An 18,418-nucleotide genomic window follows, 5' to 3' on the forward strand; every position below is an offset into this window, starting at 1 on the left:
ATATATATATATATTTAGCACATTCTTGAGCATGACCATTTTCATACTGAAGAAGCATAACGGTATAATGATTTGAAAGTATCTTTCAGTTTAAAATTGTATTATTAAATAAACCATCATCCTAATATCGGTGATTCTGCAATTAGAATTGGCCACTAACCTGCCTATTTATGGTTGTAACTTGAGTCTGTAGGGCAGACAAATTTATTCTGTTGCAAAACACAATATAATGAAGATTATACTACTTCAAGACCTGAAATAGTAAACTTAAACTGTTTGAAAATAGTTAGACATATTATTCAGGCATTTAATGAGACCTTGGGGACATTAACTTATTTGTTTTTAAATCACATTAATTTCGAAGTAATTTCGAGATTTACCATTTTATGTACGACTCGACTTTAACGCACCACGGAGTTTGAAAGCTGCTGTAAAACGCTGCTTAGAGGCGCATCCTGACGGGGGACCGTGACTCTTCACAACACCGGGAAGTGAGTGGCGGTGACGCAGGGTGGAGGAAGGCGGGGCTCGGCGCACTCGCTGGGAACTGACTAGAGGAACGGAAAATGGCGGACCTCGAAGACGTTACGCTGGACGGGAGACCGCTCCAGTCCCTCCGTGTAGCGGACCTCAAAGCGGCTCTGGAGGAGAGGGGGCTGTCGAAAAGCGGACAGAAGAATGCTCTCATTAAAAGGCTTAAAGGGGTAAGGTTTACAGCGAAACGCGGTGCCGCTGGTGAATCCCGAGCTAGCGTCAACGATGAGACGGGCTGATGCTCTCGTAGAGGGCCGATAACTGAGTGTCGTTGCTGCCGATCGTAGTGGAGTTATCGAGGCTGAGCCCAGCTGTTAAATGTCTGCTTGTTCCTCATACTTGATTGTTGCAGGACTGTTTGCACAGCCCCGCCGAACTCAAGATGTGCACCGTAGTTCAGCCAACTTATTAGCCAACGCTAAACTGTTTGTTGGTGTAATGTTGTGCAGTTAGCCTGTTAGCTTCCCCTTGCTAACGCAGTGAAATGAGCGCTGGCCTGACCTGCTGGCTCGCTTCTGTGTCCACTACAAAATAAACCCGGTTAGGGTTTTGGGGTGCGCTACCCGTGAGTCATGTTTGCGCCACTTTGTTTACATTTCGACATTTTCCACCATAAAACTTGGCGTCAGTCTCTGTCCCGTCAAACACCGCGGTGTGTGTACAATGTGCCCGCTGAAATGCAGTAAATAATTAAATGTTACGCAAATGTCAGCGGCTAGCATGTTTGACTTTTTGTTTTTCCTAATTTGAATGCGATCAGCGGTTATTGACAGCTCCATATTTTATTATGTTTACTTCAGGGCTTTATGTCACTTGTTGCTACATTATGTCTTATTTTTTTGCTAAGAATCTTATGGTTGCTAAGTTGTAAAAAAATGCTTACTGTCTTCGACATTTATCAGATGTTAGTTTGTATGTATTTATTTGTGTTCATATACCAGGGTGAATAATACCTATTTCATTCAGTTAGGTTACTTCTTACATTGTGCATGTGGTTCATTATTATAGTATCAAAGAGCTCAATAATAATGATTTTGATTAAGTTTTTGAGTAACACCCAGTGTAGTTGTGAAAATTTGTCCATAGGTTGACAGTTGCCTTATGTGTTTGGGTTGGGTCGGGTCTCATTACTTAAACCCAGCTTACTTGCTTCTGATAAGAAAACATTAAAGTATCAACAGGTTTCCTGGTTGCCTACTGCACTAAGATTTACCAATAAAGACCAGCAGATTCCACATTGGGGGGGAAAAAAAGAAGAGGATTTTTACTTGCATGGCTTTTTAGAAAAGTTTTTACGTTTTGTCAAAATACCCCAAAAAAGCTCCAGATTTTGTGGAGGGATTATATGTGACATTCAAACACAAACCTGAGCATAGGCGTAAAGTGAAAGAAAAATGATATTGTTATTGTTTTTTAATTTATTTTTTTTTCTTTTACAAAATAAAAAATATATATTTGAAAAGTGTTATGTGCATGTATGGGTATGAAACCCCTGGATAAAGACTGTTTATCTAATTGGTAGAGTCAACCAGGTTTAAACTGACTGAATTGAGCATTGTTCAGTCAGTCTTCCCAAAATGAAAGTGGTATTGCACACCTAAAAGCCAAGTAAGACACGACTTTGCACTTGGTCAGATCAGCAAGACCAAGCTGTTTGGCTTATATTTGAAAAGCATTCTTGTTAGAAAAATAAAAAACATAACAATACACATCAGTCTGAACACATTACCACATAAGTGGCACAGTTTTCAGATTTTACTTTGTGGGGAAAAAAAAATCTCTTCATTTACTTCATTATCCACTAATTTCAGTAGATTTATCATGTAATATGCCTATAGGACTCATGACAAAATGTGGCTTTTAATTTGGTTACATTTATTTTTTTTTCCTCCTAGTTATATTCTATATGCTCATCCCTTTTATTAATCATTTATCTCCACAACAGGCTCTCATGCTGGAGAATTTGCAGAAGACCTCCACTCCACATGTCGGACTGCAGCCTAACTCCCAGGTAAACCTCAGAGGTGCTTTTATTGTCATTTCAAAGGCTGGGAGTCTTTTTAAGCGCCAATCTCTGATCTATAAATAACTGAATGTGTTTTAACGCACTCCTTCTTTATATGTCTGCTAAAAGTACATTCGGTTGCCCCCTGCGGGATTGCGCTTGATCATTTTTCATTTGTAATATCACATCTATATTTAGATTGGCGAGGAAATGAGCCAGAACAGTTTTATCAAGCAGTATCTGGCTAAGCAACAAGAGCTCCTGAGGCAGCGTCTGGAGAGAGAGGCTCGTGAAGCGTATGAAACGAACGGTGAGTGCTGCTAGAAATCCGTCCACTGCTATTATTTATGACTCGCCCCGTTGGTCTGTTGGAAAGTTTGTCATTCTCTGTTTGTGAGCAGAGCAAGAGGGCCACACACAGGTTAACAACAGTACACCGTGCCCTCCTCCTGCCCAGGTTAGTAAGCTGCTGTTTTCCTTTTGCATGTCTTTTATTGTTTTTAATCATTCCTTTTCCCATTAAAGGCACTTTTTTTGGGTTGTATGAGAAAACTTGTAGTGCCATGTACAGATATGCGCCTGAAAATTTTCCCATTTTGTGACGTTATGATCATAAACTGCAACGTAGGAGAGGGATTTTAGAATATACTACCACAAATTTGCACATGATGATGAAGTAGACAAAAAAAAAGGAAAAATGTTTTTCAATTGAAAACTGAAAGATGTGGTGTCTGTTTATATTCAGCTCCCCTGAATCAGTACATTGAACAACTAGCATTTTGGGGTGTTTGCACATCTAGATGCTGATATTTTTGCCCGTTGTTGCTTTCAGTTTAGCTTAAGCTGAAAAATAAAATACATTGAGAGTCTCTGGAAATAAACATTTTAAGGCTTGCCACATATTTCCTAATTGGAATTGGTCTGAATGTTGACTGGCTCATTCTCACATGAACAGGCTTTCATCTGAACCTCTACAGGGTATGTTCTGGTGTGTGCTGAGTTGTTCCGCTAGAACAGGAACCTCCACCCTCGTCTGAAGTTCTTTGTTTTTTTTTTCGTAGTTCCTAACAGGTTTCTTCTGTATTAAAATCTGTGTCAATTTGATCATATCTCGACCAGTTTTCTTGTCTCTGCTGAAGGAAAGCATCCATATAGGACAGCAGCACAATAGGGAACGAGTGCTCAGATTTCTGTGCAGCTTTGCACTTTAGCCAAAAACTAAAATGTTAGTTTCATCTGCGCATGTCATCTTTGTCCAGATGTTTGCTGTGTCTACTTATTTTGCGGCAAATGCTAAATAGGCCCTCTTGTGGCTTTATTTTTTCAAGTCTTTCGTGGGGTTCACATATGTGGATTAAATTAGTAATATCAGTCCTATTATCAGACCTTTCCATCTGAAATAGAGATAACCTAACAGGTCTATAGAGATAACATTGACTTCTTGGTTGCTTCTGTGATCATTGCTCTCATTATGCAGCCTGTTTATTTAGTTGGACGGCCATGTCTTGGTGCCGTAGTCTTTGGATTCTCAGATGAGGGATCTCTTGGGATACTGTTTTATGACCTTAACTAGGATTTAAGCTTCTTCAAAACTTTCTTCCTGACCTGTCTGCCCTCTTAATTGCTCTTCACAATATTGTCAATTCTAAAATAGGGCTGGACAACATGGCCGAAAAAAGCATGATGATAAGCATCTTATATCGGTCTATTGATAATTATTGATTAGTTTTTTTGTTGTTTTAAATATTTTAAATACAGTCAAAATGGTGACATGGTCTTTCCTGTTTTATCCACAGTCATCCCTTCTCACTGTTGTTGTTTTTTTTAAAAGCAGTTATGAGGCACAGTAACAAAAACCTTGAAGTGCTGCTGCGCAAGTTACTCAACATGTTGTTGCTAGGTAACCAGAACCAAGTGACTTAGTTGGTGCCACCCAATTAGCTAGCTGTGAGAGGTTGAGCAGCTAAAGTCTTTCTTTTGCCTACATCCCCCAGAATGCTGTGCAGTTCAGTGAATATCCTATATATTGCATATTCTATCCAACATACGGACATATGGATATATATATCATGTGTCTACTGTGACACATATTGTTTGATTTATTGTCTATATCAAACCTTTGAGGCCTTTGCAGAACAGCTGGATTTATACTCAGATGAAGACACAGAGATGACTTCTGTTCACTAATAAGGGAGTTTTGAAGGCAGATTGTTTCACCGGTTTTTGTTTGGGGGTGTTACAGTAAAAGAGGTCTGACTGCATTTTAATGCCACAATCTCAGATTTTTGATTTGTTAAAAAAAAGGTTAAAATCATGTATTATTTACTTTACACGCCAGTTATTGACTAAATAAATGATAATACAACTACGTCTGTGTAAATAGCAGTCTAGTCACTATATTTTTAAGAGAGGTTATCATAATTCATTTTGTTGCTCTTCAGGAAGTCACACCAGCTGCTCAACTTAAGCCCCCTGGGCCCTCGGATGGAGAGGGATTCTTTGGTTCGGTCAATGCAGGACAGGGGAACAGGAATCAGGAGGCAGATGTGTCCAGCCCCCCTGCTTCCGGCTCTATGACCATGCGAGCTCCTGCCTCAGAGCAGCGGTCAGAGCGAGGTTCTGCCTCCAGCGAAGTTGCAGGCGACAGCGACGACGACGACAGCGAGGAGGACGGCGACGATGATGAAGACTGGGGCAGCAGCGCCCCAAGAAGAAGCCTCCGAGAGCCGGCTAGAGTGCCCGCGGCGCGGTCCGGTGCAGCACGTCACCCGCAGCCCCAGCAGCAGCACATTCCTCCCCTTTTGTCTCCTCAGCTCCGGCAGCCAACACCACCTCCTTCCCCACCTCCAGAGTTATCGTTCCCCTTACCTGACACCCCCAAACAGAGCCCACCGAGTCCCCCTGTTGCCGCGGCCAGACACTCGCCCAGCTCCTCCAGCTCCGGCTCTTCCAGCAGCGGCAGTCGCAGTAGCAGCCCAGAGCCGCAGAGAAGTGCCGACCGTAAACCCGGTCCACTTACCCTTCTGGCACGTAAAATGGAGTCCGAGGGTGCCTTCTCTGGAGGAGGCTGGCATGGCCCTGATGGCGAAGGTGATAGGCAAGACAGCGGTTCACCTTCACCTATGGCTTTTCCTGGCAAAGGGCCTCTAGATGGTTTGGGGTCCGCCGGAGTGATTCCAGGCACACATTCAGCCCACATCCAACTATCTGGGGGTTTACGCAAGGTCGCTGTAGCGGAGGAAAGAGAGAGGGAGCGAGCGATTGAGATGGAAAGACAAGAAAAGCAAAGACAACTTGAGCTGGCAGCGGAGGAAGAACGGCAAAGAGCCATCGCACTGGAACGGGAGAGAGAGAGGATTGAGCGCCAGCAAGCTTTAGAAAGAGAGGAGAGAGAAAAACGAGAGCGAGAGAGGGAAGAAGCTTTGGCTAGAGAGAGGGAGGAACGAGAGAGGGCATTGGAGCTAGAGCGGCAAAAAGAGCATGAAAGACAGAGAGCCTTGGAGGAAGAACGTCTGCTGAAAGAGAGGAAGGAAAAGGAGAAACGGGAGCGAGAGGAGATGGAGAGGGCAGTGGAACGAGAAAGAGCCAAGGAGAGAGAACGGCTAGAGAGAGAGAGAGCTCTGGAGGCTGAGCGAAGGGAGAAGGAAAGACTTGAGAGAGAGAGGGCTCTGGAGGCTGAGCGAAGGGAGAAGGAAAGATTGGAGAGGGAAAGGGTAGAAAGAGAAAAAGCTTTGGAGAAGGAGAGATTGGAAAAAGAAAGAATTGAGAGAGAGAGAGCTCTGGAGAAGGACAGATTGGAAAAAGAAAGGCTAGAGAGAGAGAAAGCTCTGGAGCAGGAGCGATTAGAAAAAGAGAGGATAGAAAGAGAGAAAGCTCTAGAGCTAGAACTATTGGAAAAAGAGAGGATAGAAAGAGAGAAAGCTCTAGAGCAGGAGAGATTGGAAAAAGAAAAGATAGAGAGAGAAAAGGCTCTAGAGCAGGAACGATTAGAAAGAGAGAAAGCTCTAGAGCAAGAACGATTGGAAAAGGAAAGAATAGAAAGGGAGAAGGCTCTGGAGAAGGAAAGATTAGAAAAGGAAAGGATAGAGCGAGAAAAAGCTCTGGCACAGGAACGATTGGAAAAGGAAAGAATAGAGCGTGAGAAAGCTGCTGAGTTGGAGAGGATTGAGAGAGAACAGGCCTTAGAGCAAGAAAGAATAGAAAAAGAAAAATCTCTAGAGAAAGAAAAGAAGGAAAAAGAACGAGAACAAGCATTGGAGAGAGAAAGAAGAGAGAGGGAGAAAAAGGAGCAGGCTGAGAGAGAGGCAGCTCTGGAACGGGAGAGGATGGCGAAAGAGCGAGCTGAGAAAGAAAGGAAAGAGCAGATTGAGAGAGAAAAGGCCTTAGAGTTGGAGGAACTAGAAAGAGCACAGGCCCTGGAGAAGGAGAAAGAACGAGCTCAGGAACAGGAACGAATGGAGAAGCAGGAGCAACAGAAGAAGGCACTGCATCAAGAAAAAGAGAGAGATGCTAACCTCAGTGCCCCAGAGCGTGAAAATGCCCATGCCCCGGTGGCCCAGAGTGAATCCCAGCCCTCAGACTCTGGTTCCACACTTCTTTCTCCGCAATCGTCGTCTAAGAAGTTTCGCTTCCTTAGGGACTCCCCAGCTCGACCTCAGTCCGGTTCTATTGTCATCAAGCGGCCTCGTACATTTTCTGACACCCCCCAGCCTCGGGCATCCACCGTCACTACACCGACTGGCGTTGGGGATCAAAGACCAGGAGGAACCCTGTCCTCCATCAACCAGGAAGACGCACAGATTCAGTCCAAGCAGGATGTTGGCGCCGTGTCCGAAGGCTCTACAGGGACTAGTTCCGACGGACTGAACGCCAACCGTACTGCAGCCCACCCGGGTTCCAGAGAAGAAACATCTGCATCTACGGTGGAGGCTACATTGCCAAAGACCGAAGAGTCTCTTGAGGGGAAGGATGAAAGGAAAGACTCTTCAATTTCTGAGGATAAAAGTGGCAGAGAGGCAAAGAAAGAAGAGAAAACAGCAAGACGGAGATCATCGTCAAATGACTCCTCTTCCACAGATTCAGACTCTGGGTCTTCGTCTTCTCGATCATCCAGTTCATCCTCATCTTCTCAAGATAAAGCGGTCTCCACCTCCAGGAATAGACAGGTAAGCCCTACAAACTCCAATTTGTTCTTTTTGGACAGATAAATTATGTGTGAAATAAGAATTTACATATAGTATGAATATTGGGCATGACCCAGTGTTACATTCTCACAATGTGATGGTACTGTCAACAGGACCTTGGCAGCAACAACTGCTACCAAGCATTAGCAATGAGTTCTTCCCATCGCTGTGTAGGGATTTAGACCTACTCTTCTTTGCAGACATGAGCACTCAGAAATACACTTCTGAGCGTTGTTTTAAACATGCTGGATGCATAGAGGGCAGTGTAGCGCAAACCTAAAACCTGATGTCACCTGATGCGATTGCTTCAAAGTTACACACCTCTCATTAAAGAAGTTCCACATTTGGCTTGTTGAGATGTTTTTCCCCATGGATTGAGTTTATGCCCAGCCTCTTACTTAGTGTGTTCTGCAGTTTCTGGGTTCTTTTGTGAATGAACCTCTGGGGTAATTTAGGTAGGAGGGTTTGTTTCCCGCCTCCATTTTTAGAAATGGGTCTGTAATACTTTTCCAACTGATGTAAATTTCTTTTTCCTTCTAATAAATAAAATTAACAGGGAAAAAAAATCAGCTTTTTTTCCACTTACTGTAGTTTAAAAAGTGTATAAACACTTGTAACCCATGGGCGTAATAAAAATCTGAAGAAGTCCAAATAATTTTTCACAACGTCGTATACTTTTTACAAAAAGGATAAAGATGTATTTTGTCAATTCTATATGAACAAATTTTCAACTCTCTTACTTTTTGTTGCAGGAGGGGAAACATGAAAGAGGCTCATCACCACTGCCGATGGAGGCAGCCGAGTCTCAATCTGAGGATTCAAAGGAGCGCCCAAAGGCCTCTCATCCTGAAAAAGAGCTGCCTGTAGACGGGATTAACGCAGCAGATGGAGACATTCACACTACGGTCAGTAGCATAATGAACCTTTATTTATTACACTTGCTTTTTAAAATAACTCTCTTATCTACTTGAGGGAACACTGGGAATATTATTTTTTGTTCCCGCTGAGTGGAAAGTGATGTAATCTCTCTTGCTTTTTTTGTCTTTCTGTCTCTTTTTCCTTCTTTGCGTTTCTTTTTTTTTTTCGTTCTTTTTGTCTTTAAATTTTTTTTGTCTTGTCTTTCTTTTGTCTTGTTCTCCTTTCCTTCTGCCCTGTCCGACTTTTTTTATTCTCTTTTGGCCTTTTTTCTTCCCCTCTTCCTCTCTTTCTTTCTATTTGTCTTTCTTTTTTGGCTTTTCCTTATGCTTGCTAAATGACATTTGCATCAAGTACTTTGGTCCATTTTTAAAAACAAATACTTTCATCATTATTCTAAATTTTATTTTACAGACAGAAACACTTAATTGATTTATTTCAATCTAATGCAGTTTGTATATGTATATGGTATCAATTCATTATTCATTATTTCAAGACACTATAAAAGACAGTCGGATGCATTTCATGTCCGACGATTTTGAATTCAGTTCCTAATCTTTCCAAAACGATCCAGGCGAATATTTTTATATCAGTTAAGTCTGTTTCAAGTGTAAAATCCACGTTGGTAAAAATTGGCCTTAGGAAACCATCGTCAATCAAAATCATTTTATTTATTTCATATAATTTATTTGTTGGTTCTTTAACAATGTATATATTGAACAGGCATATGAATGCCATAACATTGTTTTAATTACAAATTTCTGATAATTATTGAGTTGATAAATTGGATAATAAAATTCATTAAATCAGTGTTGACTTCTTCCTGCTCCTTCTCAAACAGAAAAGGGGTGACAAGCTAATTATTTTGTTCTTGGATATGTATACACACGTCTTCTCTGTACTACTGATTACTTGTTCTTTTAGAAAACTTGTTTGAAATAAATAAATGAAATAAGAAAAACAAACCAGAACCCTTTTAAAAGTATTCTTCATTTTATTAGTGTGATTATTACCTGAATTAAACACATTTGAAGAGATTCTTCTAAATCCTATCGGTGGTAAATTGTTATTGTATTTTATTCCTTCCCCCAAATGACAGAAAGTTATGTTTTGTGAGGTAATTTTTTTTTGTTTGTTTGTTTGTTTTTTATAAATTTATTAATTATAATTTGGGATGAAATCTTCCCCTTTCCCATTTAGGAAGCTTCACTTTGAGCATGCAGTTTCATTTAAAAAATATATATGTTCTGCCTTTTTTAAATTACCAGAAACAAACGGATGCAAACAGGAAGAGAAAACACAGCGAGATGGAAGAAGAAGAAGAAGAAGATGAGGAACAACAGAGGTCTGTTTAGCTGCTCTGGTTTTATAAGACATCGCTGCAGCTGTTCCCACACTAAAAATGAGTTTTATCTGTGTCACCTTGAGCTTCCCCGGCTTCATTTTGGTGGATCAGACACAACTAGCAGAAGCACCTTATCATGTCTCGCTTTAAAATCTAATAGTCCAGCTTTTAAAATCCCCAGGAGCTGCTTATCTGAATTTGACACAGGCATTTTTCGAGGCCTGCATGAGAATAAGTATGTGATTTGTATTTCTAACCTTTACGCAGGCAGGAGAAAGAGGCTTCCACGGCGGATCCAGAAAAGTCCTCAGAGTCCATTGAGGAGGTAAGACACCAATGGATGGATGGCGAAACTGTCAACAAATAGACACCTGCCACTGTGAAACATTCCTTACAATTAGATCCACAGATGTGCTTTGTGCTCAATTTTATTGATCAGTTTATTCATCGGTTTAATTGCAACGTTAAAATGGAAACGGACTGTTTCTGGAACAAGATGTTTTCTTACTTTGGTTGACATTCAAGCTCCAGCCGATTGCAGTGATTGCACCTCCATCTATTCCATTGGCCTAAAGAGTCAAAAAATAATTTGAACTACAACAGAGCACAGACGACCTTGTATTCATCAGGATTGGCTTCTGGAGCTATTAACTCGATCACAACTTTCAAAGAACAGGACAGCAGCTTCTTGATGATCTCGGTTTCATCTGGCGCTGCTTTGTTTTTCCGATCAGTATGAGAAGCACAAACTACTCTGTGTGTATCGCTCAGATATTTTCTCTCCTGACTGGACCTGCGGCAACTTTAAAGGGATGCTTGGATTTTGTTTCATCTTTGAAACCACTAATAATGTTTTCTCTGGATTGCGTTTAGCTGGACTTTTATTGTTTGTTTGTTTGTTGTTTTTTTTTTGTGTTTTTTTTTTTCCCATTTAAACTGAAGAACAACATGCTCCTTAAACTGAACGTTTAATTTGTGGATTTTGGGAGCACAGTGACGATTTAAAGCACGCATCTGGTTCTGATTGTCATTCTTCCTGCTATTGGTGACGCATCGGAAGGACTCATGAAAACACACATTTCAAGGCCCTGAACCCAGAAGATAGTTGCACTTGTGCTTCACACTTCAGTCTCAACATCTCAGCCACCACTGATTGGAGCCTTTTTGTCCAGGCAACAAGGGCCCTGTTGTGATTGGGCCATTCCCAGTCCAGTAAAGATCAGGTTGCAGTGACTCCAAGAAATAAGTGGATCTCACTCGGTGTCAAAATCTGTAGTTATTTTGAATTTTGGTTGTAATGTTAGCGAGAGAATCGACTGTGAAGAGGTTTTTCTTTAAAAAATTTTTGATAACGTCTGCTGTCGTGGAAATATTCGGACCAGCGTCGCAAGTTATCGATTAATCAGGTGATCTAAAATTGATTGATTTTTATCAGTGGACCAATGATTAAATCGTAAGCGCAACCATTTTCTTTAAAATCCAAGTTTTCTCTTGTGTCAAGAGGGCTGACCATTCTAAACATAACATAAAGGGCAACCATTTTTTTAATATTATGAATAAAAAAAAAAATCTACTCTGAATAAACAGAGAATCGGGGGTTTTCTCACATTGTTAAACTTAGACACAAAAAAAATATAACGACACTAACCGTGAAACCCTTAATAACCAATGAACAGAGATCTTCATACTGTTTTGTTTGTGATTTCTCTTGAAGGAATATTAAAAAAGTTGCTTCATGAAGTGGATTAACTCACGACAGCCTTCAAAATCAGCCTTGCTTAATAGCAGCATTTTGTTTTTTCCCCCGTCATGTTACAATTTTACCTGTTATGCTCTCACTCCCTGTCCTGTCGTATCATCGCCTTCGTAGCAAGTCGGCCATTTTTGGTTGAGAAGTTGACGCTGCTCCATCATGGATCTCGGCTGTATGAGCCGTATTGAGGTTATAACGTAAGGAGCGTTTGTATTTGAAAACAGAACAGCATAAAATGCATTTTGCATCCCACACCGGACTCCGTTTTCTTGGGCGCTGGAATTGCCTCCACCGCCATCTTTATTCCGGTAATCAGCTGGCTCCAGCGGACCAGTGGGGCCCTCTGCTGGGTTGGGACCAAACTACAACACTGAGAGAAGGCTTATTCAAAGCAGACATTATTAGTTAATCGATTGGAACTCTTGTTAATCGAATAAGCCATTGATCGACAATTAATTGTAAGATGATTTATATATATATATATATATATATATATATATGATCTTGAAAACCTCCTTGCAGAGCAGTTTCTGTCGTTTATCTTTTTAGTCCTTACTTTTACACTCATACTTGCTGCTTTTTCTTCCCCCCAACCTGATTTTTGCCGCTGCTCTCCATTTACGCTGCTCGTTTCTCACCTTTCCTATGTAATTTGTTTTATATATATATATTGTTTTTGTTTTGTTGTTGTTTTTCAGACACCGAAGGCTTTCTCCGGACGCAAGATCTCCCTCGGCAGTGAGTACATTCCTGGACTTAGAGAAATGAGAGCTGGCTTTAGTTTTGTACATCTTTCTTCCTAATGAGTTACATTGCTTGAATTATTTGTAAAGTGTTTCATATAAAACAATATAAATTCTGAACTGCACATACTACCTCAATAAAACCAACGTTTATCTTTGGCATCTTGCTTATATCTCTGTGCATCTTGACGCACCAGGCAGCAAACAGTCTCCAGGCAACGCAGAGACCGAACATGAGTCGGGGGCCATGACAGGTCGCAAGAGGAGGTGGGGCTCCAGCACAGCCGTCACTGCCAAAAAACCTTCCATCAGCATCACCACTGAATCACTCAAGGTATTTGCTGTATTTGCTGTAAGGTTTTTCTATTAATAATAGTGTGTAGCCTTGCAGAAGTTGACACATTTTGTTACGATCTCAAACTTTGTCGCCTTTCATGTGACGAACTGAGTGTAAAGTAGTGGATCATTGTAAAGTGGAAGTGAAATCATTCATTTTCAATTTTGCTTTGGAAATGTGGTGTGCATTTGTATTTGATGCTCCTAAATAAAATCTAGTGGAACTAGTTACCATCAAAAGCCACTTAAGTATGAAATATATTTAATGACGTATTGGTACAGAGTTTGTTGAAAAGCTAAGAGAAGAACTAGGCGTTTTCAAAATTTGTAAAATGTTTAATTTCTCTATGAATTCTTGGAAGTGTTTTATATTCAAACTATATTTCGTAACAAAATGCAGTCTAACATTTGATTTAAAGCCTAAATTTAGAAAGACTTACTTGCAGATATTTTCATATTTAGACACAAAAAAACAAAACAACAAAAGACTAATAACTGTGCCCTTTGGTCATCGTTAGTCCCTGATCCCAGACATCAGGCCCCCTGGAGGCCAGGAGGCTGTAGTGGATCTACATCCCGAAGAAGCCGCCCTGTCTGGGGCCGAGGATGAAGAGCGGGAGCGCCCCGACCAGGACCTTCAGATCCGACGCACCGTCACGCAGGTCATTCTGCAGCTCTGAACCTTTTAAAAACGGTGACCGTTCGCGTTGCGACGCCGACCTCTGCTCTCCGCTCTGTTTTCAGGTGGTGCCCGTCGAGAGCCAAGAGAACGGACAAAAAGAAGCGAAGAGAATGAGGCGGGAAGACTTTGAGGAAGACGATTCTCAGGTAGAAGGGGAAACCGTAGCGGCCCACGAGGAGCAGATGGACACGTCTCTCCCAGCAACCGTGGAAACCCAGTCGCCAACACTAGCAAGCCAAGATACTGAAACCAACACTGGTACAATAAGAAAGCCGCCTCTTAAAGCTATCCAAAGATAAAACGTTTAAAACGTATGTTTCCTTTTTATTTATTGAAAAGATTAAACCGTGGGGTTCATAACATTTTTCCAGTGACACCCAGCGACACCCTCATTCGTCGCTCCATCAGCCAGCAGAAAACGGGCGTTTCCATCACCATCGACGACCCGGTTCGCACAGCCAGGCAGCCCTCGCCGCCTCGAGGCCAAGTCTCCAGCATCGTTCACATCTGGAACCTGGTGAGAAAACACCCCTGTCAGATTAACGCTGATATCTGCAGCTATTTTAGGAAGCAGATCCAAAGTAGATGAGGTTGGAGTGGTTCATTCCAGCAGGTGGTGGTCACAGTCTGCTGTGTCCGCTGCCTGATTGTTGAAAAATTAGCAGTTTTGAAAAGTGTGAAATTGGATTATTTTCAACATTTAAACAAGAATCGGGAGGGGTTCTTATATTTTATCTTTTATTGTATCGTATAAAAGAAAGAAAAAAAACCTCAGTTTCTGGAAAATTAAATCATCATTCTATGGTTTGTACTTAGATGATGACCATCGCTGATTTCATTCCTGTTATAAATGATATTACAGAATGATGAACTGAAACGGTCTTTTAGTTCATTTTTATTGTTTTCATCTCCAAAGATCAGTGTTGGAAAAGTTTGAAAACTTACCTTGAAAGTTCTTGAAAAGTTCTCACCAAGCTAGTAAAATAACGCTTTGGGACATTTCCAGTTCGAACGTTTGTTGCGTAATGTTTTTATTTTTTTGGTCATGAGCATCGTGTGACGTTTTCCCCAGGTAAGGCCGTTCACACTCGGCCAGCTGAAGGAGCTGCTGAGCAGAACCGGCACTCTGGTGGAGGACGGATTCTGGATCGATAAAATCAAGTCCCACTGTTATGTCACTGTAGGTTTTCCACCCATATCTGTTTTCATCCTGCACATATTGAGCCCGATTGTGGTTCTTGAAAGTTTTATTGGGGTTTTTTTTCTGAATTTTTCTCCGTAGTATTCGAGTACCGAGGAGGCGGTCGCCACCCGGGCAGCTCTTCATGGAGTGAAATGGCCTCAGAGCAACCCGAAGGTTCTCAGAGTAGACTTCTGCCAGCAGGATGAGGTAAGAGTCGATTTGGTCGGAGTTTTGGGGTTGCAGTGACTGAGTTTCCATTAATCAACTGGAATTACGAAAATAAATTTGCTTGGTGGGAACACGGCAATTTCGAAAAACTTTTTTTTGCGTTAGGTGGTTTTTTTTCCAGTGTCGAAATTGGCCTATTGTGCAAACCTGCAAAGGCAACATTTTGTCTTCACAACACACGAGTCGTGATCAACAGCCGGATGAAACTACTGGCAGAATAGATGAAGTGGTAGGAGGATGATGGCACTGCATCATTTTTTAAACAAAAAAATGTTTAGCACCAAACTTTCTTCCTCAACGGAAGCAACACAATTTTGAAATTATGTTTGTTCACTGTTAGAAAAATATCGACAAAATCTTCAGCACATTTGTAAGGGAAACGTGTCTCTCCGCTTCGTAGTTGGACTACCAGAAAAACTCCTCGGGAGCAGGCGACCGACCGGGAGGAGGAGAGGACACGGGACCCGCCGCCCCGGGACGCGGACGGACGTCGGGCCTGCCGTCACTTCTCCCCGAGCGGGACCAGTGGGCGGAGCGCGAGCGGGAGATGGAGCGCCGAGAGCGGGCGCGGGCGGAGCGAGAGTGGGACCGAGACAAGGTGAAAGAGTTTGGGAAACCCGGAGAGGAGAGGGAGGGCGGCCCGCGAAGGTCTCCGTCCAGAGAGAGACGGCGAAAAGAGAGGGGGAAGAGCAAGGAGAAGAAGATGGAAAAGAAAGGTGAGAGGAGGACGGCTCACGTTAAATCCTTCAGGATGTACACAGTGTGGTCGATGATAAATTCTTGTTGACCTTCTGTTGTTGTTTTTCTCTCCAAATAGCCGAGGATCCTCCTGCAAAGCTGCTGGACGACTTGTTCCGCAAAACTAAAGCGGTTCCCTGCATTTACTGGCTGCCCCTCACAGAGGAGCAGGTGAGAGACACACTACAGCTTTTACACTGATTGTAAACAGTTTTTCTTTTTGTTGCCTTATAAACACAAACTTCAGCGTATTGTGTTTGAATTTTAATCAACATAATAATTGTATAGTTGAAGCAGAAAGATTTTTTTTTTCCCCTCCAGGGGGTCTTTTATGGGCTCTAGTGTCCCTTATATGACAGTAGGCTGACAGGAAAGGGGGGAAGACATGCAGTAAATGTCGCCGGGTCCGGGAATCGAACCCGCGACCGCCGCGTCGAGGACGGAAGGCCTCCAAATGTGGGTCGCGCTATCCCCTACGCCACCAGATCACGCCCAGAAAGATTTTTTTTAACAATTTTTTTTTTTTTACAAAAATTTGAAACATGGCGTTTTGTTATTCCAAAATAAAACTCAGCCAATTGTTTTCTTTCTTGATCTGTTAACGCGTAATAAATCCACTCCGAAAACACAAACTGACCAAGTGTTGTTGGTCTAGTTTTTTTAGAACATGTCAATTAAGACAAAAGTAACTTCAAGTAACTTTTCAGCAAAATAAGGGCTTTTTTTAGTAAATAATTCCTTAACATTGATTTTTTTTTTTTTTAAGAAGTACTAGTTCCACTGACGGATCGTACTTTTAACAAGATATTTTTCCCATAAGTGAAATAATCTGCCAGTCGAACTAATACTTTTTTAAAAATCATTGCTAAGGAATTATTGATTTAAATTAAATTACTTGTAAGTTAGTTTTGTCTTATTTCAAATGTATTCAGATGTTTGCTCTAGAAACTGGACTAAACTTACTTTGTATGATTCTGTGTTTTTGTAGTTTTAGTCTTTAGATTTGTTGTAAGACTCGCAGATAACTGACTCGTTGAATATACTTGGAAAATAAACGTCCAATTCTTTTTCTCTTTTCTCTTAGCTTTTCATCTTTGCTTTTTTTAGTGCTACTATCGCATATCAACTTATTAAAGGAGACATTTCTCACACTAAACTTGTCCTTTAAAGGAGATTTTAGAACAAAATGTTCTGGACGTTTTCCAGTGCTTGTCAGTAAAAATAAACCGTAACTATGGGAAAGTTAATATTTTAAGGTGTATATTTCTAATTTAACGTTTCATGACTTCTCAAGTCTCTTTACTGAGAAAAACGCATCTCATAATGAAACATCTTTTTCATCTTCATTTTTCTTTCCTCAATTTAGTTTCGTCAGCGAGAAGCGGCTCGAGCGGAAGAGGTGAAGGAGCGCGAGGAACGGCGGAAGGAGCGCGAGAAAAGACGAAAAGAGGAAGTAGAGGAGGAGGAGAAGAAAAAGGAGGAAGAGCGCAAGGAGAGAACGAAAGCCGCGGGTACCTCCGCCGGAAACCGGAGCGAGGGTGAGAAGGACAAGAACCGAGAGCAGGAGAGGGACAGAGACCGAGGTCGAGACAGAGACCGGGACAGGGAGAGGGACAGAGACAGGGAGAGGGAGAACGACAAACGCAGGGACGGGTACCGTAGATCCGGGGGCGGCGGAGCGGGCTCGAGCCGGCGCTCGCGCAGCCGGAGCGAACCAAGAGACAGGAGGCGCTGACGGGACTGCCATGGAGACCGCCGCTCCTGCATTTGCCTTTCACTACATGTACTTTGTTACAACAAAGACCCAACAGAGGACCAACTGATGTCATTTCCCATCTCTCAAAAGCGTCACTTTTTCTTTCTTCTTCTTTTTTTTAAAAGCACATCTAAGGCCACAGTCATGCTTACGGAGACCGTGATGTTTTGCCGTGTTGTTTTCAATCCGGTTGAGGTTTCAGATCATCTCCTTTATGCCTTCGCTGATGTTTTCTTTCAGTTTTTCATCCTGATCGCGTAGCAGAACGGCACACTGGACAGTTTCAAACAACTACAAAGTCCACTTTTTCTTCAAAGTCTAGATGCTGATTATACTTTTTTTTTTTTTTTAGCAGCAGTTGACTCCTCTGGGTTTCTTTTTTTTTTTTTTTGCCAGTTCTGCCTGAAGAGAAAATTTGTTGGTCTGCGCATTTGCTCGCAGAAATCAGAAAATATCAGAAAAATCCCTGTTTGGCATTTTGTACAGACTTAAGATATCTGCAAAATCAAGTCTTTAAATAAGGCAGCTCTGGATTATTTTTGACTTAGTGTAAAAACTACTAAGACAATGCAGTGTTCCTGTTTCTCTGTTAAGAGATGAGATCATTCTCTGTGGGAGAGAATCTGTCACGACTAACATGAGCTCGGATTATGTCCTCATTGAACCTCTTTCCATCTTTTCCTCCTCCCATCCAGTTCTCCTGTCAATGCAGGCCTGAGAGAGGAGATCGCATTATATGTTTTCCCACCAATGGTTTTAATATTGTTTTTTTGTTCTTTTTTTTTTTTAATCGTTATTTTATCATTTTAGTACAAAGATTTCATTTTGTTTTTAATTCTTTAAGTACGCCTATCAGTGGTGAATGTATAAATAATAAAAAAAAATTGAAGTTTGAAATTATTGTCATAATTTTTGTTCGGAGTACATGAGGATTTTTTATTTTTATTTTTCCCTTTTTTTTTTTACAGATGAGGAATTTCTCATGTCCGATTTATTCAGATTTTGGTTTTTTATATC

At 41.5% G+C, this 18,418-nt stretch overlaps 1 protein-coding gene across 1 annotated transcript; it reads left to right on the forward strand.

Moving 5' to 3' along the window:
- Positions 1 to 452: 452 nt before the first annotated feature.
- On the forward strand, positions 453 to 18,298 carry acin1a (apoptotic chromatin condensation inducer 1a). Its single transcript, XM_044133308.1, has 18 exons — positions 453 to 704; positions 2,480 to 2,545; positions 2,738 to 2,849; positions 2,941 to 2,996; positions 4,981 to 7,704; positions 8,475 to 8,627; positions 9,906 to 9,982; positions 10,250 to 10,307; positions 12,434 to 12,473; positions 12,676 to 12,812; positions 13,333 to 13,476; positions 13,559 to 13,754; positions 13,868 to 14,013; positions 14,569 to 14,676; positions 14,779 to 14,886; positions 15,308 to 15,623; positions 15,725 to 15,816; positions 17,012 to 18,298. The coding sequence occupies exons 1-18, from the start codon at positions 567 to 569 to the stop codon at positions 17,378 to 17,380; spliced, it is 5,040 nt and encodes a 1,679-aa protein (XP_043989243.1). The 5' UTR covers positions 453 to 566; the 3' UTR covers positions 17,381 to 18,298.
- Positions 18,299 to 18,418: the final 120 nt, after the last annotated feature.

This window comes from Gambusia affinis, linkage group LG12, assembly GCF_019740435.1.
Source record: "Gambusia affinis linkage group LG12, SWU_Gaff_1.0, whole genome shotgun sequence".
Lineage (NCBI taxonomy): Eukaryota > Metazoa > Chordata > Actinopteri > Cyprinodontiformes > Poeciliidae > Gambusia > Gambusia affinis.

Coding starts and splice junctions, on each gene's coding strand:
- acin1a (XM_044133308.1), top strand. CDS start 567: ATGGCGGACCTCGAAGACGTTACGCTGGACGGGAGACCGCTCCAGTCC. Junction 10,308..12,433: donor CCTCAGAGTCCATTGAGGAG/GTAAGACACCAA, acceptor GTTGTTTTTCAG/ACACCGAAGGCTTTCTCCGG. Junction 15,624..15,724: donor GAAGAAGATGGAAAAGAAAG/GTGAGAGGAGGA, acceptor CTCTCCAAATAG/CCGAGGATCCTCCTGCAAAG.